Source organism: Corvus cornix, chromosome Z, assembly GCF_000738735.6.
Source record: "Corvus cornix cornix isolate S_Up_H32 chromosome Z, ASM73873v5, whole genome shotgun sequence".
In the NCBI taxonomy this organism is placed as follows: Eukaryota; Metazoa; Chordata; class Aves; order Passeriformes; family Corvidae; genus Corvus; species Corvus cornix.
This window is the reverse complement of record NC_046357.1, coordinates 463,396-486,583: the sequence shown is the minus strand read 5'-3', so window position 1 is coordinate 486,583 and position 23,188 is coordinate 463,396. Positions and strand designations below refer to the sequence as shown.

At 46.9% G+C, this 23,188-nt stretch overlaps 1 protein-coding gene across 3 annotated transcripts in view; it reads left to right on the top strand.

Annotated features, from left to right (window-relative positions):
• The first annotated feature begins 737 nt into the window (after positions 1-737).
• WDR7 (WD repeat domain 7) overlaps positions 738-23,188 on the top strand; it is a 43,733-nt gene continuing 21,282 nt past the window's right edge. The window contains exons 1-20 of one of the 3 annotated variants that reach the window (XM_039567217.1): positions 738-841; positions 5,532-5,700; positions 6,412-6,518; positions 7,218-7,296; positions 7,425-7,599; positions 8,212-8,288; positions 9,039-9,158; positions 9,461-9,606; positions 9,998-10,100; positions 10,230-10,371; positions 10,678-10,926; positions 11,359-11,579; positions 12,112-12,307; positions 12,647-12,861; positions 14,026-14,789; positions 14,936-15,024; positions 16,770-16,850; positions 17,413-17,531; positions 17,793-17,916; positions 19,393-19,506. In XM_039567217.1, coding sequence (XP_039423151.1) covers positions 5,545-5,700; positions 6,412-6,518; positions 7,218-7,296; positions 7,425-7,599; positions 8,212-8,288; positions 9,039-9,158; positions 9,461-9,606; positions 9,998-10,100; positions 10,230-10,371; positions 10,678-10,926; positions 11,359-11,579; positions 12,112-12,307; positions 12,647-12,861; positions 14,026-14,789; positions 14,936-15,024; positions 16,770-16,850; positions 17,413-17,531; positions 17,793-17,916; positions 19,393-19,506 — 3,277 coding nt within the window. In that variant the 5' untranslated portion in view covers positions 738-841; positions 5,532-5,544. Of the gene's footprint in view, positions 842-5,531; positions 5,701-6,411; positions 6,519-7,201; positions 7,297-7,424; positions 7,600-8,211; positions 8,289-9,038; positions 9,159-9,460; positions 9,607-9,997; positions 10,101-10,229; positions 10,372-10,677; positions 10,927-11,358; positions 11,580-12,111; positions 12,308-12,646; positions 12,862-14,025; positions 14,790-14,935; positions 15,025-16,769; positions 16,851-17,412; positions 17,532-17,792; positions 17,917-19,392; positions 19,507-23,188 lie in introns of those variants that run through there. The other 2 variants (XM_039567218.1, XM_039567219.1) reach the window with 2 other exon arrangements.

The window sequence follows — 23,188 nt, the reverse complement described above, 5'->3', positions numbered from 1 at the left end:
TGGGGCGGGCCGGGGCGGCAGCGCCGCCATCTTGGGACAGGGCAGCGGGGGACGCGGTGATGCCGCCGGCGGCCATCTTGGGTAGGGGAAGGGCGGGAACGGGCTGATGCCGCCGGCCGCCATCTTGGGAACGGGCAAGGGCGGGAACTCCGTGAGGGGAGACGCGCCTTTGAATTTTAACATTAAAAATTTGCTCCTAGTTTCGTCATTAACTCGTTTTTTGGTGACGTTATGAGGATTACGCTTTTCTCTTGCAGGCAGAACTGATGTCAATTTTTGCCAGCTTCCTTAAATTATGGTTTTTAGTAAAGCCAATGTGTCGCGATACTGAAAAGAATTCTGAAATAAACGCTGAAGCAAAAAGGGGGGAAATAAGAGTCGAATAAACGGTTGTATTAACCACAAAATAAAACCGAAATTAAACCCAGGGTTTTCTCTGACCCCATTTGCAGCGTCATTCCTGACAACGTCCCAAGGTACTCTATAACACAACATAATACATGTCACTTCGAGATGTCTCATATTTGCTCTTTTCCTGCTCAAAACCAGGAATATCCCCAACATTCTGCTCCCGCCTGTTGTAATGTTAAAGCCTTACAGTAATCGCTAATTAATTAATTAAGCAAGTAGTCACCAGCTCCCTGCGCGACCTGAGCGGAACCCGGCAGTTTCCGTGGCGGCGGCGCCTGCCGTCAAGTGCGCCGGCCGGGGCTTTACGCCAGTGTCGCGGGAGGAGGTGTCATCCGGCCGCAGCCGCACCGAGCGCGGCGGGGCCGCGGCGCCCGGGACGCGTGAGGGCCGGGAGAGGCACCGGCAGCGGGCCGGGAGCGGGACCGAACAGGTGCGGCCCGGGACGGGGGCGGGAGAACGGCTCGCTCACAGCGGGAGGGCGGGGGGAGCCCCCGGCCCTCCGCAGGCCCCCGCAGCATCCGCAGCGGGAGTGCTGAGGGGGCTGCGGCAGCGGGAGGTGCAGGGACACGGGCATTCAGGGGCATCCAGAGACTCGCGTGGCCAGGAGCCCAAGGATTCGGCTGCTGTAGCACCCAGGAGCCCAGGTACCCCGGGACACCGGGACCGGCCCCGCACTGTTAACGGGGCAGGATTGGGGTTGGAATTTCAAGTGTCACCTTTTCAGAACGTGCACCAGGTTATTAATGGATGGAGGTTTCCATCTGTGCCGACGGAGCCTTACCTGAGGAGAGGCTCCTCATGCGGAATTGATCCTCTTGGGGGGCTTAAATGCCTTTTAATGCCACTTTTTTGCTACCTCGCAGCCTTCCCCAGTTTTATTTCCCTTTCCTGTGCCAGACGCGGTGCTCTTGGCACCCAGGGATGGGATTTGGTGTTCTCCAGCTGCTTTGGATAACTGTCCTTTGTGACAGTTTGAAACAGGAGGAATTACTATGGGTTTAGTGTGTCATCAAATTAAGCACCAGGAAAACCTGCAAGTGGCTTCCAGAGGTGTCAATTAACTCTCGTGTCCCAAATTAGTATTTCCTCCTCTGTCTTGATTTGGAACCTCCTGAGTATCCAGGGAAGGTGTTTTCGTTGTCTTCTCTCTCCCTCAGTTGTCCATTTTCTCCATCCCTAAATAATGAATAGAAAGTATAATCTGTAATTAAATTAAAAATAATTAGATTTTTCTCAAATGCATAAACAGCCCATTCATAGCTATTTTATACTATTTTGTGCTATTTAATAGTATTTTGGGGGCAGATTATTGGAGTGTCCCCACATATCCTGAGATTAATTCCTTACTTAATGAAAATAGGAGTGTTTGGGAAGAGCAGCTCCTGGCTTTTGCCATGCTCTGGTGTAACAAAGGTGGGTTGACTTTTGTTTTACCTCTTCCTCCCGTGGATTTGTTGCATTTGAGGGCTTTTGTGGCTGTAAAAATCCATATTGTGGATTTCTGGGTAAACAACTTGAAAAGGTGTTTAGTTGAGTCTTGGATTCAGTATTTAATACCTTGTACTTGAAAAATCAGTTTACTGGCTTTACTCAAATAAGAATTGATCCGGGATTATTAAATGTGCCTAAATCCCACCTTTAAGCAGAGCAGTTCAAAGAGTCAGTGGATTACTCTGTCAGATTAACACATTATTTAACATTTTTTGGGTTCATTTCCTCATTTAAATAATTGCTTTCTGTTTAAAATTTTTTTCAATCCTGTTTTCAGGAAGGTGTTTTTCCACATCCCTGCATTTGTTGTATTTATTGTACAATACTGTCACATGTATTCCCACATCCCTGCATTTGTTGTATTTATAAGATTAGAATTATTTATATATTATTTTTTATTATCATTATTTACAATGCTTTATGTCGTAGAGCGAATTTAAAGTGGAGCAAAATGAATACAAGGACGGTTAGATAGATAGATGTGTATATCCCTATGTACATGGAATTTATTGTGTTTTGGGAAGAAAACCAGGATTTTGGCACTTGTGGAAGCGATAGAGACAGATTTACCCCATGGAGACTGAGAAGTATTAGCAGGAAGAACTTTACCCGTGGCATCTCCATTTTCCACTTCCAAGTTCCTTTTTCCACAGGAAATAGTGGGTTTTGGGGAGTTCTAAAGCACTGGAATGTGTGAATTGGTGTGGAATGATTCCCAGCCTGCTTTTGAGCTCGTTTGGCACTGGGACAGTGTTGATTTGCTCCTGTAGTTTGTCATCACTGATGTCAAAAAATGGAATTATTGATTGTTTTCAGACAAAAAGGGATTTTGGTGCAAGCAGGGGCTGCAGTTGGCGTTTGCTGGGGCTGAGCTCTGGAATCCAAATTCCTGGGGAATTAAAATGTGGTTTTTCCTGAAAAGGAAGTTTTTTATGAAGGCCTTGCGCTGCCATAGTCAAAAACTAGAAGGAAAGAGGTAGTTTTTCTTTTTCCTCTCTCTCTCAGAGCCTTGCTATGAAATATTCTGAGAACTGGGTTTAAAATGGGACTGTCAGGGGGTTGATAATGTGTTTTCTGCATGGAAAATCTGGAATGTCTTAGGGTAGTTATGTGCTAATGCTCTTGTATGTTGTAATGTTCTCCTGTATGTTCCTTTTGAAAATTCCCTTTATTCAGAGTGGTGTGGGTTTGAAAGTGTTCAGAAGCAGCTTTAAATGCAGCAACATTAAATGCAGGATCTCAAGCAGTAATTCTGTGCCCCGGTAGGGGAGTCTCCGTATTTATCTAAAAATGCAGCTGTTTTTGACAGCCAGGTGACTCAGGATCACTGTGGCTTGGTCCCTGAACTGGGAGCAGTAGGACAGCAGAGGAGTGGGAAGGGATTTTTGTGTTGCTTATTGGCATTTTTCAGCTCTGGTTTAGTCATTCTTGGTTTGTTTCCTCACAAAAGTAGGGTGGGTATTTCTGTTTGCTGTGGGTGTGTTTGTTCTTGTTGTTGATATTTGCATTTTGTTCTGTTGCATCTGGATGCTTTATTCCTGCTTTTATTCCATCTTTATGATGATTTCCCTGCAAACCAAGCCTGGTTTAATTGTAGCTCTTTGTTTGTCACCGTGTTGTTTAAAATGCTGAATTAATTTCTTTTTCTGTGTTGTGATGGTCCAGACAGAGCAATTGATCCAGCATTGCATAACAATTAACACTGCAGGGCCAGGTGTGGTTTCAGTGTGGAGAAAGACTGGATTTTTGGTCTCTATTGATCATGATCATTAAATTAGAGCTCTTAATTAAATAGCTTTTAATGAAGGTGGTCCAGTGGGCTGCCAGAAATGAGCTGCTTTACTGGGAAGGGTAATTTGATGTGATATTACTGATTTTGTGATGGGGATTTTGTGGAAAACCCACAACTGGTCCCTGACTCATCAGGAGCCTCCTGGGAGCCGTGTGTAATCCTTAGCCATTCATTAGCCTGCCCTTGCTCCCTCCCTTCCCCCTTTTTTCCATGGACACAGTCGTGTTCCAGGTCTCTGGCAGCATCCATCAAATGGAATAACGGTTCCTGTGGTTTTTACATGGATGAGGGGTGACAAGAATGTCTTGGAATCCATCGACGCCCTGGCACAGGTTGTCCAGGGAAGCTGTGGTTGCCCCATCCCTGGAAGTGTCCAAGTTGGAGTGGCCTGGGGCACCTTCTGCTATCCCAGGTTGCTCCAAGCCCTGTCCAGCCTCGCCTTGGACACTGCCAGGATGGAGTGGGATGGACGGGGCTGGAAGACCTCCCCGTTGCGTGGCAGGAGGACGCTGCTGGTTTGCCTGTTGGTTCCTTGTAACCATCGCCGGGATACCTGCAGTTATCCCAATGGGAAGTGGAGTTGGGAACCTCACTCATATTCAGGCTGACCTTTATTTTTCTGTCATAATTCAGATTTGTTCCCTCTGAAGTGCTGTGAAACAGGTTTACAGACCTGTGAAAAATGCAGACATTGCTGGGTACCTCAAACTAGAAGAATCTGTATGTAGCTATAAAAAAAAAAAAAAAAAAGGAAAGCACACATATTTAAAAATATTTCTTCCATGAATCCTGCCTGTTTTGATGTGTTCATGCTCCTTGAAATCAGAGCTCTGGCTCTGGTTTGAGCTGGGGTAAGTCCAGAGCATAAACCTCCACAGGATAATCCATAAAGAGTGTTTGGTTATTTATTTAACACGACCTTTTCGCTGATAAGAAAACCTCAGTTCTAAAAACATGGAAGTGCTCAGCAAGCTGGGAGTGTTGCTACCACAAACAGAGGGTTGTTGTGGGGTTTAAATCTTGTGCAAATCCAAGTGGGTTTTATTGCCACAACTTGAGTTTCTGTTCCCAGTCACTGAGACCGTTTTGGCCTGGGGACAATTGAAATTCCACCGTGTTTTTTGTGTCAATACATTCGGAAGATCTGAAATGTTGCAGTAAAGATAGTGCTGGATCTATTTCCTGCTGGAGAGTGGCCAGGATCCAGTTTATCAGTGGATTATACAAGGCTGATTTCACCTAAGGCAGGATATCCCATATTCCAACGTGAATATCTGTGTAGCAGGGACATAACAACATCAGGGGTATAAAAATGGCTTCAGCCTCGGGACTTAAAACATTTTTTACTTCAAAATTACTCTAAAAGAGGGATTTGGGCAAAAATCCCTGTGTGCCCAGGAGTGTGCTGTTTGTCCCTATATGGGTAAGGAAAAGTCTGTAAAATTTTGCAAGATGTGTAAGAAATCAAACTTGTGAAGATGTGTGTTTTTAAGGGACTGGTTGAGGAATGTTACTGAATTCCTGTGGGGAGATGAGGGCATTCACTGAGGAGAAATGAGGGGATCCCTGAAGAGGGACACACACAAACCTGAGGGGACAAAATGGCGGGAAACCTGAGGGGACAAAATGGCGGGAAACATGAGGGGACAAAATGGCGGAGACGGGAGGGGACAAGATGGTAGAAACATGAGGGGAAAAGATGGCAAAAACATGAGCAAAGGGAGCAGCCCAGGATGTTGCTGCTGTTGGTTGTTGTGTTGGAATTGCAGGCACTCCATGGCCATGGCCTGGAACAGCCCAGGATGTTGCTAATGATGTCGTTCTGTTGGAATTGCAGGCGCTCCGTGGCCATGGCCGGGAACAGCCTGGTGCTGCCCATCGTGCTGTGGGGCCGGCGTGCCCCCACCCATTGTGTGTCCTCCCTGCTGCTCGTGGATGACTCTGTCATCGTCACCGGCTGCCACGACGGGCAGATCTGCCTCTGGGACCTGGGTGCTGACCTGCAGGTAGTGGATCCAGAATTCCCGTTCCCACTAGCGGGGAGTATGCCCTCAGCCTGTCCTCCCTCTCCTGAGGCTTGGGTGGCTGCTCCGCCCTTCCCACAGCGCTGTTCCAGGTTACCAAGAGGTGTTCTGGCTCTGACTTTGTTGCTGCTCCTGTAGGAAAGTTTTCTTAACTCATTCCAATTTCCTGGGGCTGCTCTAAACTAGTTGCTTTCTAGCTGAGCTGCTTAAAGAAAGCAATGTTGTAAAAAGGAATTCCTTCCCAGTATCCCATCTGGCAGTGGGAAGCCATTCCCCCTTTTCCTGGCATCCCATTCCCTGTCCCAAGTTCCTCTCCAGCTCTCTTGGTGCCCCTTTTGGCACTGGAAGGGGCTCTGAGGTCTCCCCTTGCTTATGGATATACAGGAACTCAATTGGGAAAAACAATGTGCAACACAATTTTTTTCATTCAGCCAAACTCAGTTCAAATTGAATTGAGCCACATTCAGCTCCTGATTTGTAAATATTGAGAGGAGTTTGCAAAATGCATTTTCCCCCCAAATCTCATTCCTGTTTGAAGTAGAAAGTCTTCCAAGATGATCCATCCACTGCTGTGCTAATTAAATGTGTGTACACGTGTTAACAGATGTGTAACACATGAAGTAGAAAGCTGGGATATGGATATTTTGGTCATTTGTGTGATTTTGACTTCCTGTTTTCTTTCCCTGGTCCCAGATCAATCCCAGAGCTCTGCTCTTTGGTCATACAGCCTCAGTTACTTGTTTATCCAAGGCCTCAGCTTCCAGTGAAAAGCAGTATATAGTGAGTGCATCAGAGAGTGGGTGAGTTTCTGAGTGTTTATTGATGTGCAGAACTGAAATAATGGGAATTTGTCCCTAATTTGTCCATATTTCAACACTGTGATGAATTTTATCCTCAAGAAAAAATTCCTCAGCAAATACATTTTATTTTTGACTGGTTTTATTTATTAATCAGAGCAGTAGTTTAGAGGGAGAAGCAGGAAGGATTTCTTGTGCAATTGATATCCAAATCAATAAGAGATTTTTTTATCCAGGTATGGTAGGGAATGATTTTCCTGAATAATCTTTTAGCAAGGAATTTGAGGGGAGAATTTAGAATTTCCACCTTGGACCAACTTCAGGGCTAAGTAATCTCTTCCCACTGGATTTGGAACCAAAATGTGTTTTCACTGGGAATTTATCTATCTGGTGGAAAGGAGAAAGTACCTCACAGATTCTGTTCTGATTAAATTTGTATATAAAGTTTGAAATTAAAAAGTACTGTAAGTATGGGGAATAGCTGCTCATTTGAACTCCTGCAGGTTCTGTAATTTATCCTCAGAGGGAGCAGCAGGTTGTGTGGATTCAGGAGGGCTGGAAAGTCCAGTTGATTTTGAGTTTCTCTAAATAGAATTGATCTAATCCCTAATAAATGGTTCAGATGAAGTTCCTCCCAACGTAGAGGGCTGGTAAGTGCTTGGAAGCCTGGCCTATTTTCCATGTAGTTTGCCTGTGTTTCAGGGAGATGTGCCTGTGGGATGTGAACGATGGCAGGTGCATCGAGTTCACCAAGCTGGCCTGTGCGCACACCGGCATCCAGGTGAGTCCTGGGAGGGATGGCAGAGCGGGAAGTGCCCTCCTGGGATTTGGGAAACACACTGCAGGTGCAAAACGAAGGAATCCCTGTCCCACCTGGATTCTAATTTGTGTTTCTTCCCATCTGTGTAGTTCTATCAGTTCACAGTCGGCACGCAGCGGGAAGGGAGGCTCCTATGCCATGGACATTACCCTGAAATTCTGGTCGTGGATGCAACCAGCCTTGAAGTGCTTTATTCTTTGATATCCAAGATCTCTCCGGACTGGATCAGCTCCATGACCATCATCCGGTCCAACAGGACACAAGGTGATTGTTTCTTGTGGCAGGGACACCTTCCACTAGCCCAGGTTGCTCCAAGCCCTGTCTAGCCCAGCCTCGGACACTTCCAGGGATGGGGCAGCCACAGCTTCCCTGGGAATCCTGCTCCAGCTGGATCAGCTGGCACGGGCTGAAGTGTCACCTGAGCTCAGACCTGGTTGGTTCTGCTAATTGGTGTTCATTTGGTGGGCTTTAATTTCTGGCAGATGAATGTCTTGTTCGGGTGTTCCTGTTGTGGAGACTGGAATTCCTGAGAGGTTTGGGGAACACTGAGGAGAAGATCCTGACTGAAGGACTTCTCTCTTGAGTTAAGGCTCAGCAACAGTTGTAAACCGGGCATTCCCAAAATCCTGGCGTGGGAAAGCTCAGCTGTTGTCCCCACCACAAATAAATGGCTGGAACAACTGGAAATGAGCTCTGGTATGAAGCGTTTCCTGCTAATGCCTTTCATTTATTCCTTATTCCGTGCCCACCTTCGCAAATAAACATTCAGTTCGGAAGCAAACGCTCCAGGAATGCTTGGATCAGGTTTTAATTCATGCTCAGATGTGCACAAGTGAGGAAGTCCTTGTGCCTCAGCCTCATTTTTGTATTTCCCAGAGGACACTGTCGTGGCTGTGTCTGTGACTGGCATCCTCAAAGTCTGGATCATCACCTCGGAGGTCAGTCGGCTGCAGGTAGGCAAAGGCTGCTGGATTAGTGGCACTTCCTGGTGGGATGGAGGGTTCTGTTCCTGATACTCTGCTGCTGATATTCCTTTTCCTCTTTGCCAGTTGAAAATCAACTTCCTGAATTTTCCTGTAAGGATTTAAGTTGCCATCAGAATTCCTAATCCTGCTCAGAGAACTGATTTCCAAATTAAGTGTAGGATTATCTCCAATTTTTCCAAATGTGTTTTTTATTTGTACCATGCAATGATTTGGGTTAATATTTTGCTGAGCAGGCCATACCATTTTTAGAAATATTCATTATTCAGGATTATCTCTAGCTCCCTGTTATTTGGCATTTCCTGGATACTAATGAATAAAAGTCTTAAAGGAGACTTGCCCCAGGTCTCAAACCTCTGGTAAATCAACTCTTCACAGAAACGTCTTGTAAGGAAAAATCACCTTCTAGTTAGGAATGACGTGGGAGTGGAATCTGCTTCCTTCCAGCTTCCTACCTGGCTGCAAGGTCAGCACCACTAATCTGTCCTGCTGGGGAATTTGGGAGACTTAAGTGCCCAAAGAGGACACCACGTGCTCCTGCAGATCTTCTTAGTAGGAGTAATGGAATAAAAACTGCTCCGAGTGTTTGGGTTTTCCGTAGGAGTCAGCCATCTGGCACCTTGAGAAGTGCCCCGGTCCTTTTTCTGTGGGTTCTGGCACGGTCCTGAGTTCCGTTTGAGGAGGAAAGAGTTGGTTTAGTGTTGGTTCTCTTTGGTTTAGGACACCACCCCAGTGTTTGAGGAGGAATCCAAGCCCATCTACTGCGAGAACTGCCAGAGCATTTCCTTCTGCGCCTTCACCCAGCGCTCGCTCCTGGTCGTGTGCTCCAAGTACTGGAGGGTAAGGCAGAATCCCCAGATCTTCTCCCTCAGGAATCTCAATTAAACTACATGAAAACATTTAGATGAAGATGCTCCAAGTCTCTTTAATGTACCTCTATTATATATTCAGTGTATTTCTAGATATTTAATCCAAATCTCTGCCTGTGGTGCAGGTTTGGAACAAGATGATCCTTAAGGTCTTTTCCAACCCAAACCATTCCATGATTCTGTGATAATGAACCCAAAATCAGTTGCTGCCTGGCCATTTTAATGTGTAATTAATTGCTTATAATAACAACAGACTTTGCTGTTTCCTCTCAGGTTTTTGATGCTGGAGATTATTCACTCTTATGTTCAGTCCCCAGTGAAAATGAGCAGACCTGGACTGGTGGGGACTTTGTGGCAGCTGATAAAGTGATTGTATGGACAGAGGATGGACAAAGTTTCATCTATAAATTACCAGCCAGGTACTCAACAAAGAAATACCCCATTTGTTTAATTTCGGGTTAATTTGAATTGAACGGAATTAATTGAAGAACTACTGAAATATTGGTCCAGTAAGGGAAGGCGTGTAAATACAAAACTATAAAATTAATTCAGAATTGGACATTGAAGGAACTAAAACTTACAAGAGTAAAATCAAAGGCTTTTCTTCTGACATCTTCGTGATGTGCAGACGTGTTTGTTCTGGGTAGAGATGATGTTTTATCTTGAATATTCCTGCCTCAATCATGTGGGAACTCCTTCCTCGCCCTCATGTGATCAGAGCATGAGGGTGGGAGCAACATCCGTGTCCTACTGTAGAAATCACTCTCTAAGTGCAAGGAGTTTTACTCCTTTCTTCATTCTTACACCCAGCTGCCTGCCAGCCAGTGATTCATTCCGCAGGGATGTGGGGAAAGCAGTGGAAAACTTGATTCCACCTTTATTGTACAGCGTGTTGGACAGAGCAGATAAACAGGTACATCTGGTTCTTTGGAGCTTTTTAATGGGCTGTGTGAGGTTTTGTCCTGCTTTAAAAAGGGAGGAAGCTTGAAGCTGAGCACGTGATTGGTGCGTGGTCTGAAGCTGTTCCTTATTTTTTGAACAGCTCCTAATATGTCCTCCAGTGACTCGGTTCTTCTGTGGCCAGAGAGAGTTTTCCTACAGGCTCTTAATCCAAGGAGACTCCTCAGGGAGACTGTGCATTTGGAGCGTGCCTGACACCCTTGACCAGCAGGAGGGTGCAAAAGGTACCTAATTAATAGCCAGATCTTTGTGGTTTCTGTGTGTTTTTGCTGAATAAAGCCCTGCTGGTTCTCCCACAGATCATGAAGTTGGGGTTTAATCATAGGAGCTGTAGTAACTTCATTTTTTCAGATATGCTCAAAATCTTAATTAGCTTTATTCTTGTAGTGAGTCCATTTCCAGTAGAGAATCCCAGAGTGGCTGGGAGAGACCTGAAACATCCAATTCCGACTCCCAACACCTCCCACTAGATGCAGTTGCTCAGCTCCTCCCACCTCAGCCCTTGCTGATACTTTCCCTCCTTTTCCCAGGCCTGCAAACAACCACCTCCATATCCCTCCAGGAAGCTTTTGACCAGCTGAGCCCTCGTCCCGCGGGGATCATCGACCAGCTGAGCATCGTTCCCAACGTGAGCGAGCCGCTGCGGGTGACGGCCAGTGTGTACATCCCGGCGCACGGGCGGCTGGTGTGCGGCCGCGAGGACGGCAGCATCGTCATCGTGCCGGCCACGCAGACTGCCATCGTGCAGCTGCTGCAGGGAGAGCACATGCTGCGCAGAGGTACGGGCGCGGGGAGCAACAGGCCGTCCGCAGGCAGAAATCCTGTAGATCTGCTGTTCCGTTCTGTGCTGGGAATCCCTTAAGCTCTGACGCACGCAAGAGCAGCTTGGGTATTTCTCCGGGGCCTTTGAGATGCAGGAGCAAAGGTAAGACAGGGGAGCATCTCCTGCGTTCTCCAGAATTGTTCCTGCACTGCAGGGCTGGGTATTGATGTGCCAGTAGAAATCTCCATGGGAAGGACCTACCAGGATTCCTGGTGGGATCCACGTGTTATGCTTGGGCTGGTGTTGGATATGTGGGTTCCATATAACATTATCTTCGTAGTTATGGGATCTGAGTTGCAGAACAAACACTTGGGAGTTGATTGTTCTGTTGAATTTCTGTTTCTCCTCTCTTTTTCTGTGCTTTTGCCCCTGTCCTCCCACCTCGCAGGCTGGCCCCCTCACCGGACGCTCCGAGGCCACCGGAACAAGGTCACGTGTTTGCTGTACCCTCACCAGGTCTCCTCCCGCTACGACCAGAGGTACCTGATCTCAGGCGGGGTGGATTTCTCTGTCATCATCTGGGATATCTTCTCGGGAGAGATGAAACATATCTTCTGTGTCCACGGGGGAGAAATCACCCAGCTGCTTGTTCCACCAGAAAACTGCAGTGTAAGTTCTCTAGGATAACCCTTCCAGCACCTCAGTCCTCCTTGAGAATGGGAATGCAATGTGGAATGCTGGAGATGTAGCACCAACCCAACTCTTGCAAGAGCTTCACTAAAAAGAGCTCGATTATTCTGTTATTTATGTTTTGTTTTAATTATATAAAGGATTGAAAGTAGGGGCTTTATCAAGCCTGTTAAAAATAGGGTCTAGAGACAATTTTGCCTCTTGTAACTTAGCTGAATAAATAGAATTTAATGAATGGAGTGACACTGAGCGAAAACGCTGGGGTTTGCTTAACAAAATGGGGTTTAATACCCATTTGCTCTTTTTGATGTGCAAAGGATGGATTAAAGGGAATTTCTGCTCAGGGAGTTCTGTTCCCAGTGACCTCAGTGATTTTGAACATAGGTGGAGGTGCCTGAGTTTTGTTTATAGAAGAGGCTTTTGGTCACCCTGCTCTGCCCGGTGGGGGAAAGGTTTTTAATACCAACTCCCTGCATTATGATTAAGCTTTTTCCCTTTTTTCCTTTATCAGGCAAGAGTCCAGCACTGTATTTGCTCCGTTGCCAGTGATCACTCCGTGGGTCTGCTGAGCCTGAGGGAGAAGAAATGCATCATGCTGGCATCCCGCCACCTCTTCCCAATCCAAGTGATCAAGTGGAGGCCGTCCGATGACTACCTGGTGGTGGGATGCTCGGATGGCTCCGTGTACGTCTGGCAGATGGACACTGGTGAGCTCAGAGATGTTGATTAATCCATTTTTAATGCATATAAATACAGATTTGCTTTTAGTGCTGTCGAGGCTGTGTCTGAGGGGAGAACTAAAACACTTTTGCTCATCTATATTTGGAACTTATCTCTCCAGGTGTTCCCCAAAGCAGTGATCGGTACAGAATCACACTGGGGGGTTTGTGAACCTCATGGAAATTTAGGGAAAATTCCATCCTTTTGGGAATGTTACTTCTGAGCCCAGCTGTTAAAACACAGAAAGTAATGCGGCACGTCCAGGCCTTTGTTCCCTGTGCTGCTTGGGGTGCTGAGCTGTTTCTCCATCCCTCCCGCCGCTCCAGGGGCGCTGGACAGGTGCGTGATGGGGATCACGGCGGTGGAGATCCTGAACGCCTGCGACGAGGCCGTCCCGGCGGCCGTGGACTCGCTGAGCCACCCCGCCGTGAACCTGAAGCAGGCCATGACCCGCCGCAGCCTGGCTGCCCTCAAGAATGTGGCCCACCAGAAGCTCCAGACCCTGGCCACCAACCTGCTGGCCTCCGAGGCCTCGGATAAGGTGGGTGTGCTCCGGCTGGAGCCTGTGCTTCCAGAAAGGAATGAAGCACGGGAAGGTTCCATCATTGTAACCAGAAGGTTCTCAGCCAGAGCTCTCCAAAACCTAAACGTGGTTGTTCCCCAGTTGATGTTGCTGTCCATGATCCCACTTCAGTGTGTACCCTACTCTTTGGTTTTATTCCAGTTTGAGTTACAGAATCTGGAATCATGGAATGGTTTATTCTGGAAAAGCCCTCTAAGATCAAGTCCAAGAGTTCCCTGGCACTGCCAAGGCCACCACTATCCCATGTCCCCAAGTGCTGCATCCACGTGGCTTGAAATCCCTCCACCCCTGCCCTGGGTTTGGACAGCCCTTTCCATGAGGAATTGTTCCCAATATCCAGCCTAAACCTCCCCGGCACAGCTTGTGGCCAGCAGAGCGCAGCAGCGCTCCGTTCCCAGCTTCTCCTATTTATCCCTCGCCTTCTGCTGTCACCTTCTGTTGGGAGAGAAATCTCCCGTGGTGAGAACATTCCTTAGAGCACCACCAGCACGGTTCCATAAAAAACGTGTGCTCAGGACTTGTGCTGCTGTTCCTGCTGCGTCCAGGCGGGATGGGAATGCCGCATTTGTACCTGCAGTGTTTACGTGTGGGCTCCTCATCCAGTGAAAGTGCTGGAAATGAAGGTGTTAGGGAGAATAATGCCTCAAAACTTTGATTCGTGTTCTGGTTTCCAGTCTGCTTTCTGACATTGTTCAGCTTTTATCCCATAGCACCTTAATACTCTCCCTCCTCCCTCTTTTCCCCCTTGGGAGGGAGGGAAGGAGGAAGAAGATGGACTTAATTGGAATGACCAAGTGGTGCAGTAATTGCAGGTCTGGGTGAATCTGAGCAGCTTCTTTGCCGATGGCATATAGTGATTCCATAGTTCACCCACCAAATATGAAGTATTTAATGTGTTTTAAGCTTAATAACAAAAGATTGGAAGTTTGCTGTTCCTTGGAATATAACTGTGATCTCACAGGATTCAGGAGAAGGAAGTGTGAACTCATGTCTCACCTGGAGAGCTCAGTTTACCTACAGAGATCTGTAAATTGAAGTTCTGTGGTTTGTGGTTGTGTTTCAAACTTGGCTCACCCACAGCTTCCCTAATGGAAATTTCAATTTGCTCTCTTGTTTTTCCAGGGGAATTTACCAAAATACTCCCATAACTCCCTGATGGTTCAGGCCATCAAGACCAACCTAACAGACCCAGACATCCACGTGCTGTTCTTCGATGTGGAGGCCCTGATTATCCAGCTGCTGACGGAGGAGGCCTCCCGGCCCAACACCGCCCTCGTCTCGCCAGAGAATTTACAGAAAGCCTCCGGTGGCTCCGACAAGGGAGGCTCCTTCCTCACTGGCAAACGAGCGGCTGTGCTCTTCCAGCAAGTCAAGGAAACCATCAAGGAGAACATCAAGGAGCACCTCCTCGATGATGAAGATGAGGATGAAGAGGCCATGAGGCAGAGGAGAGAAGATGGCGACCCGGAATATCGCTCCAGCAAATCCAAACCACTGACTTTGTTGGAATATAATCTAACCATGGATACAGCCAAGCTCTTCATGTCCTGCCTGCACGCCTGGGGCCTGAACTCTGTGCTGGACGAGCTCTGCCTGGATCGCCTCGGGATGCTGAAGCCGCACTGCACCGTGTCCTTCGGCCTCCTGTCCCGAGGTGGCCACATGTCTCTGATGCTCCCTGGCTACAACCAGCCCGTGGGCAAGGCAGCCTTCGAGGAGTTAGGCAGGAAAATGTCCGTGACGGAAGGCTTGGGAAAGGGCACGTACGGAGTGTCCCGGGCCGTCACCACGCAGCACCTGCTGTCCGTCATCTCCCTGGCCAACACGCTGATGAGCATGACCAACGCCACCTTCATCGGGGACCACATGAAGAAGGGCCCCACCAGGTACGACAAACACTGCCGTAACTTGGCAGTCTCCATCTGAATGTAGCCTTGGATTTGGTGTGGTTTTACCTTGTGATGGATTGAATGGTTCCCAAAGCCTTTGGGGCTGCAGCTGATGTGTCTCTCCATGGATATTTTGTGTTTAGGCCGCCCAGGCCGGGCACCCCCGAGATGGCCAAGGTGAAGCCACCCCCTCCGATGTCCAGCCATGCAGCACAAGGACAAATCAAACAAGGTACAAACCACTTTCTTTGCAGCCCTTGGGGCTGTTCTTCCAGCTCTTTACACTGAATTTAACGCCTTATTATCAAGAGAGAAAATTATTGCATGGGAGGAAAAACCAGTGCAGTGTTGTAATGATAATCTAGATGAAATTGTTGAGGATTAGGACCTGTTTAAGAATCAGTACAAGATGCTGATTCTGCCATGACATCATTCTCTGACAAGGAGTTTTTGCCTGTTTCAAGTGTTCCCAAACATTCTGGTGTTGAGGAGGCTTAAAGCCTGTAGCTAAAGGCTCTACAGACTCATCCCAGAGTGTTTCTGTGGGAGCAATCCCAGCTCAGTGCCAGGATCACTCCTTGGCTGGTTGGAACTCCTTACTCTTATGTTGGAAGAGCACGAGCAACTCCAGCAAAACCAGGCAAAAACTCTGGAGTGAAGCTTTAGTTCCAGTCTGGGGTGGGTTTGTGCATCTATAATTTTATGTTTTTCCTGAGTTAAGCAGCTCCTTTTCCGAGTGGGGTGGGAAGGGATTTACTGCAGCCACCCTGTGCCTCCCACGCGCCGTTGGCGTGGAAGGCCTGGAAAAGGAGGTTGGATGCAGCTGTCCCCCGGTGACAAAAGCAGTCCCATGCCTGCAAAGCAAACAGACCATTCCAAAGACAATGCTCCATCCGTTCGGGAGCTCCATCCCATTGTTGTTCTGCAGCAGAATAACAGGGAGGGATTAACTGGAGGATGCTTGTGCAGGACATCTGGGCACAGGGTGAGGGCAGGAGTGGCAGCCAGGGACCTCCCAATCCCACGGCGACCTCGGCATGTGCAGGCCAGAAGGTCTGCAGAGCTTTCCGTGGGATAATAGCGCCGTCATGGAGCGTGCGTGGCTGGGTAATGCTTGGAACCGCCTGGAGATCACCCTTACCTCAAGGAGTGGTGATCCTCAAGGGCTCTGCAGGGCTGGACGTGGCCCCTGTGAGCATGGGGAGTGGTGGGCACTGTGGGGCCAGTTCCTGGTTGGATTTGATGATCTCCCAGGTCTTTCCCAGCCTTAGCAACTTGGTGACATGGGAGTTTCCAAAACAGATGTCCCAGGTACTGTTTGGGTCCCAGGCCTGAGTTTGTGTCCTCCTTTAGGCTTTTTGGCATTTCTGTGGTAAAAAGTTACATTTTTTTTGCCTAGAGGCCCATGTAAAATGAACTTAAATTCCAACCAACCCTCAGAAATTCATTCTGGACATCTTGGAGTGACAGGTGGGGCAGCTCAGACTGATAAAGGGTTATTTTTTTGGCTTTTAATGCATAGTACAAATTCCAAATCTATGGAAATATGGCAAAAGCAAGAGAAGAAACAGCAGAATTCCTGGGTTTCTAATTTACAGTCAACCATGAAGTCAGACCAAACCCACCTGCCTAAAAACATATTTAACACTCAATTTAGATGTACTTTGATCTTTTCAAAACATCCCAGTTTCTCTTACTGTCTCCATGTTCCTCTGCAGCTGCATGTCTGCCTCTTCCTTCTTGGAAAACCTGGAATTCTCATTACGTTGAATATTATTTTGAAGCTGAATATTATTTTGAGTTGAATATTATTTTGAAGCTGAGTATTCTTCCTAAGTTGAATATTTAAGTTGAAGATCATCACAGTCACCTCTTTGTTTTCCATTCTCCAGTGATACTAATCCGTTTTTCCACTGCTGCTCTCCTCACTTCCCTCTTTTTTTTCTCTCTTTTATTTCTTCTTCTTTCCTCTGCAAGTTGCTCCTGCTGCTGCTTCCAGCACGGAATCTGGGCACTCTGACACTTCTGCTTTCCATTCCTGTTTCTTAGTCAACGAAGGTATTCCTTCCTCACTTTTCTACTTATCCTTTACTTCCAGCTAAAATCCTTTCTCATTGTTATTTTCATTTGATTTCTAAAAGGAATTCTTCTTTGCCAGTTGGGTACCTGGGGTTGGGTTCCCTGTTGGCTTTTAACCAAAAAAAAAAGCAGTTTCACACCACTTAAATCTGAGTTTTGGTGTTGATGAAGATTTGAATATAATATTGGATATAATGTTGGACATATATTAAATACAATATGGGTATTTCACAAGCATTTTTACACACTGTGTCACTTGACTGTATTTCTCTCCTGGTTTTACCTGCACAGTACTGCAGACCTGTAGTAGGAATTCACCTGGATTAAGTGTGTTAAAGACTCAGGTGGAAAAACAAGGACAGCAGGCAAACTGTGCTTGGGTACATTTGCATAGCTTTAAATCAGGACAGAAAACCCCGTGTGATCCTTGAAGGGGTAATACCTGGGAGTTTCTGTGATTTATGTGTGAAGTATCACTGTAAATAAACTTACCTGAACTTGAGATGTGTTTATTCCTTGTGCTCCTGCTGTGTTTCCCCAGGCTGGAGCCAGCTGGCTGCCATGCACTGCGTGATGCTCCCGGACCTGCTGGGGCTGGAGAAGTTCCGGCCTCCTCTCCTGGAGATGCTGGCACGGCGCTGGCAGGATCGGTGCCTGGAGGTGAGTTCAGCCCGGACATTCTGGGATGGATGTTGTCTTTTGGTGATTAAATTTTCCCTCCGTATGAAAAACCCCACACAATTCTTTTCCAGCACAGGTCCCACAGTCTTTATTCGCGATTCAGGAATATTTTCTAGTTAAACCCTAGTTTAACCCTGTCAAGAATTACATTTAAATATCTGTATTTCTGTGGGTTTTGGCCCTCTGGGGTGTGTTTCTGCCCGGCTGGTTGATGCAGCCCTGAACTGTGTTGCCCTGCAGGTGCGGGAGGCGGCGCAGGCGCTGCTGCTGGCGGAGCTGCGCCGCATCGAGCAGGCGGGGCGCAAGGAGACCATCGACGCCTGGGCTCCCTACCTGCCCCAGTACATGGACAGCGTCATCTCCCGTAAGGAGCGCCCTGGGAACAGCCCACTCGCCGGGGAGACCGGGGAAGGGGCCTTGGGAGCCCCACATTCCGAGTAATCCGTCCAGTCCTGGCTGCTTCACCTCTCCACGGCTCCTGCAAAGGTGTCCCAGGCCTCCAGGGAATTCACAGATTTCATTCCCCTCGATGAGAACATCCCAACGTTCTCATCTTCCTCGAAATGAGCTTTTTCCCCCTGAAAATGTGGTTTCTATTCAAAGATCTCTGTTAAACATCAACTGATTTTAGGGTGTCTAATCACGGTATTGAATCTAAATGGGATGCAGGGATTCCGTGGATGTTAGGACGTGTTTTGAATTTCTCTGAGCTCAGTTAGACTGGAAACCTTTCCAGTGGGTCTAAACTAGCAAATTGGGATTAAGTTTTTATGGTGAGTGTTGAAATGCTTGGAATCAAAGCTACAGCTTTGGAGGAATTGAAAGGAATAAGAATTATTTGGGATATAACAGACTTGTGGAAAGTCTCATTTTCTGCTAGAAGGAGAGGGAGGAGAATAGGAAAGATACAGAAATACTCATTTTTTCCTACATCCCCCACTCCTCCCAGTTTTGCCACTGAATATTGGGGCATGAATTACAAATAATAAATTGGTACATATTGAAAGAGGGGGCAAAAACCAGCCAATTTTTGGGTCCAGCAGACTCAAATCGGTGTCAGATTCTGCAGATGCAGTTCTCCTTTGGAAGGGATTCCTTTGAATACCAAATACCTGGTTTAGTTTGCTTGTTTATAGATCTGTCATCGTTAGTGTAAATATTGCCTTAACGTGCTGTGGGGGCCCCGACCCTTGGTGTGGGGACAGGTATATCCGGTATATTCCGGAATTAGAGGCTGTTCCTGCAGCTGGAACGTGGCTCCTGTTTAATGGGAAGCCAGAGGTTACCCGGCTGCGACCTTTGTGTGTGCGCGGCTGCGGCAGCCAGGGAGCGGCCGGCATCGATCGAGTCGTGGGGAGCCGGTCGATGGCAGGCAGGACAGCCTCTGCACAAAGCTCCTTTCTGCCCAAAAATTAACTGGGGGGACTTCTGCTTCCTCTATTCCTAAAATTCTGTTAATTCAGGTGAATCATGGTTTGTTTTGAAGGGGAAATCCGCAACGTGGCAGCACAAAATTGAAGGTGTTTAACAGTTATCCGGGATGCTCTGGGCTGGAATGGGCAGGGACACCTTGCACCAGACTGGGTTGTTCCAAGCCCCGTCCAGACTGGCCTGGGATGCTTCCAGGAACGGGGAATAATCCATGTTAGCCCTGGAAAGCCAAATAAATACGAAATTTTGCTATTTCTAGATGAGGTTGAGCATCTTTGGCGAGGTTGGAGTTGAAGGAGCCCAAAGCAAGGCAGGACCTGAAGGAATGAAATGAAGTTTAGCTGCTGCAGGAAACAGGGAATTATTTCCCCAAATGCCTGATTTTGGGGTGTTGGGTTGTTCCCTCCAGCTGGAGTGACCACAGAAGCCCTTCAGACTGGGACTGCCACCCCGGATCCCTCAGGAACAGAAGCCAAAGTCCAGGAGGAGGAGCATGACCTGGTTGATGATGACATCGCAGCAGGTGAGCATTCAGATCGTTCATTTTATCAAGATAATTAATGTCTCTGTTTTAATACATTTGGAGCTCTTAAATCTGCCCACAACCAACATTAGTTCTTCAAAAACAAAGACTTTCTATGATTCTTTATAATTCTTTAGAATTGTTCCTCAAATAGTTTGTTCTGGTGGAAGATCTGATTTAAGGGTGCTGCATCCTGAATTTTGGCTTCAGTGGAATACAGTTAGGTTTGTATTGGGAGAATAGAGGGAAAAATAAGAATTTTGAGACAATTTCCCCTCAGCTTCTTTCTCTGAGGGTCCCATTAAGACCAGTATTTATTGATGGGATTGCTGGGGTGTGGTGCTCAACAGGATCTTTTCCAACTTGGGACTCCCCAAAAGCTTCCAATTATCCAGATCATTTCTTAAAATGCACCTCAGAACTTTGGGAGGTGGAAACATTTTAGCTGAGCTGGCTGAAACACTCCTTGCAGGAAATCCTTAATACACTCCAGTGGCTTTTAAACATTTCAGAAGTTACTTAGAAAATTTGGTCTGACCTCAGATCTCCTTTTAGTGCCCGAAAGGCTTTTTTGGGTAACTAAAAATAGAGCAAATGTTTTGTTGGAATAATTTGCACATGGACAGCAGTGTTTTTTCCCAGTTGGACATAAATTCTCCTGGCTCCAGTGGTCAGAATTTGGGAATTTGGTTAATTGGCTTATTCAGAGTATATTTTGAATTGCTTTTTATTATGTAGTTTATAGACTTTCTGGTTTTGGTTCCACCTAACTAAAGTGATTTAAAATTAATTCCAAAGGGATTTCTTATTTGTTCTATGTGTTACTACGATTCTTTTAGTTAAAGAAGTCAAATATTTCAGAAGAAAACATTGCAACAAACGGCAAGGGCTTTTTTAATTTTAGTTTCCCATGCTAACCTTTAGTAGTATTAATTTTTAATAATACTGAGTTCTGCAGCTCCTTTGGAAGTTTCTCTTCCTTGCTGCTGGAAGGATTGGAAGGGGAGCAGCAGGTGCTGTTTCCCATTGCGTCCCTCCTGTTTTCCAGCCCCGGAAAATTCGGGCTGGATTGGAGCTCCACAACAAATGGCACCATCTGGCAGCCCCAGCGGAGAAGCCCCTGGCCCCCGTTCCACACAAAATTCCTGCTGGGTTTCCTTTAAGGAGGTTTCACTGGAGCCAAGCACCTCCCAAAACCTGTCACAGGCAGTTTTGTGTCCCCCAAACCCACCCGGGAGAGGGGGAAAAGCTTTTAATTTGTGTTTAGCCACTCACTGGAACCCATCCACTATATCATGGACTATTGTGTGACATTCCTGAAAAAAGTGAGGGTTTGTCATCCAAAACTCGGTCCCTTTCAGATGCTAATTGGGAAAATGCAGAGCAACTCATCCCTCTGCTGGGTCCTGTTACAATTGCAAATGGAATGTGAGTGCAGGGGCACGGGTATTTAGCATGGAAGAGCTGGGCTTTGAGGGAGCTTTTAGGTGTACCAACAGGAATTCTGCATTTGGGGGAGTGTCTGTGAGGTACTTGTACCCAAATTAACAGGGAATTTGGGTTCCTGCTGTTTGCAAGCAGCTGCTTGTGGGAAAGCCTAAGGTAAGGAATATGGCTCAGGAAAAGGGGGTTTTCCAGCACAGCCTGCGTTGGGAAGCTGTGGGCATCTGCCAGGGAAGCAGATGTCTCCCAGCAAGCCCCATTGAGCTCCATGAGGGGTTTGGGGCTGGACATCTGCGGGATCAGCATCTGCCACTCAGGATATTCGTTAGGGAACTTCCCAACCCCACAAAACCAGTTTGGGGCTGGTTTCCAATTAAGGAAGAAGCGTTGGAGCAGAGCTGGGAGCTGTGGGCTGCCCGGGCTCCGTGCTCAGCCCAGCAGCTGCCCCATCCCTGGGAGTGTTCCAGGCTGGAGCAGCCTGGTCCAGGGGAAGGCTCCCTGCCCGTGCAAGGCTGTGGAACTGCGAAAAATCCGTATTTACTTGGGAAAAGTTGTGTTTCTTTGTCTTGAAACCATTTTTCCTGTAATTTTACTCTGCTGACTCAGGGATGTGCGGCGGGAACGTTCTGGTAGGATGCTTTCCTGAACTCCAAGAGTGTTGGCATTGAAAGCTTCCCAGGCTTCTTGCGTTCTCCTTTTGGGATCTCGAAGCAGAGTCGTGATGTTAAAGTGTGTGGCAGGAGTGTGCTCCTGGCTTGTCCTTCAGGTCCCTAAAGCAGGCACTGTGGATTCCTTCAGGCTGGCCCGCTCCAGGAGTGGGATGGGAAGGGAAGGAGAGCTCCTAATTGGACTGTGCAGGTTTGAAAACATCTCGTGGTTCTTAACTAAAAGAGAAATTGATGAATTAGTTCTGTTAAAACACTTTTTAAATGGTATTTCTTGATTTGTGGGTCCATTTTTTGTGGGTAAATTTTTGTAGGCAAATTGATGCCAATGACTCTGAAGCTCCAGAATCCCTTTCCTGCACGTGAAAAATCCGGTGGAAGTTTAAAAAAAAAAAAACGAAGCCATAATGTACTGGAAATTGCTTTTTTTTTTTTGGCATTTTGGCTGTGAGTTGGGCTGTAGCTACTCCAAATTAAATCTAGCTCATCACTGTTTGTGCCAAGTGGTCCTGTTGGGAAGTTGTCACTAAAGTTTAAACCCAGTTTATTTAAATGTTAAAGATCATTGATCTAAACGCTCTCTATATTGAGATCCTGTTCACAATAAACAGATCTTTAAAAAATGGAGATTATCACCCCCTAAATGTCCCCTCTGAGGGAAATTTTGATGGGTGAACCCAGTGCTTTAAAAGCTGGATAAAAGGTGTCTGATACTCCCCATCCGAGCAGCACAGAATCCATTTTGTCTCTGCCTATTTCCCTGGAAAAGGCTGCAGCATCCTCACCCATTTTGTGTTCCCACATGCTGCAGCACAGTGAAATATTCCCTCATAAAAGGGAGCAGAAAACTCCAGTGAACTGCAAGAGATGGGAATGGCTGCAAGAATACTCATTTTATGTGTGGAAAAGCACGTTTTTCTACCTGCAATTAAAGAAATTAAGTTGTAATTTCTAATGCATGACAACTCCCAGTACTTAAAGAGCTCTGCCATTAAATTATTGCCAATTAAGAATTCCAGATATTCCAGAGCACTGATCGTATTGACACCATTTGTATTAGAAATGAGTAATTGGGACTGAGTTATTATGGCAAACATAATATTTTTAACAGGGTTTAATAAGATGTTAATAAGGATTAATAATTAATTAATAAGAAATTCTTTGCCAAATTCCAGCTCTTTCTAGATGAAGGGAAGACTCTGGTAAAACCAGTCCAAATCTGGATTTCCCATTTGGAATTATGCTGATGTTTTTATTCCAAGGAACTGAAGAGTAAAAGCAATTTAAATTGGGGTCATTAAAATTCCCTTCCAGCCCATTCCATGGTTTCGTGACCCCGGAGCGCTGGGGCACGTGGGGCTCTACAAACATATCCAAGTCCAGGTGTGGAGCTTTGTTAGGAATTATTGGTGACACATCTCTGGGCTGGGAGCATGTGGCACTCAGAGCTTCCTCCGGGTTGGTCTGAGCTCCCTGGGAACTCCTGGGTGTCAGAATTCCCAGGCACGGCTGGTGGGAGGTACAGGGGAGGGCTCCTTAACTTCCCACATTTCCGTGTGTCTCCAGGATGGGCT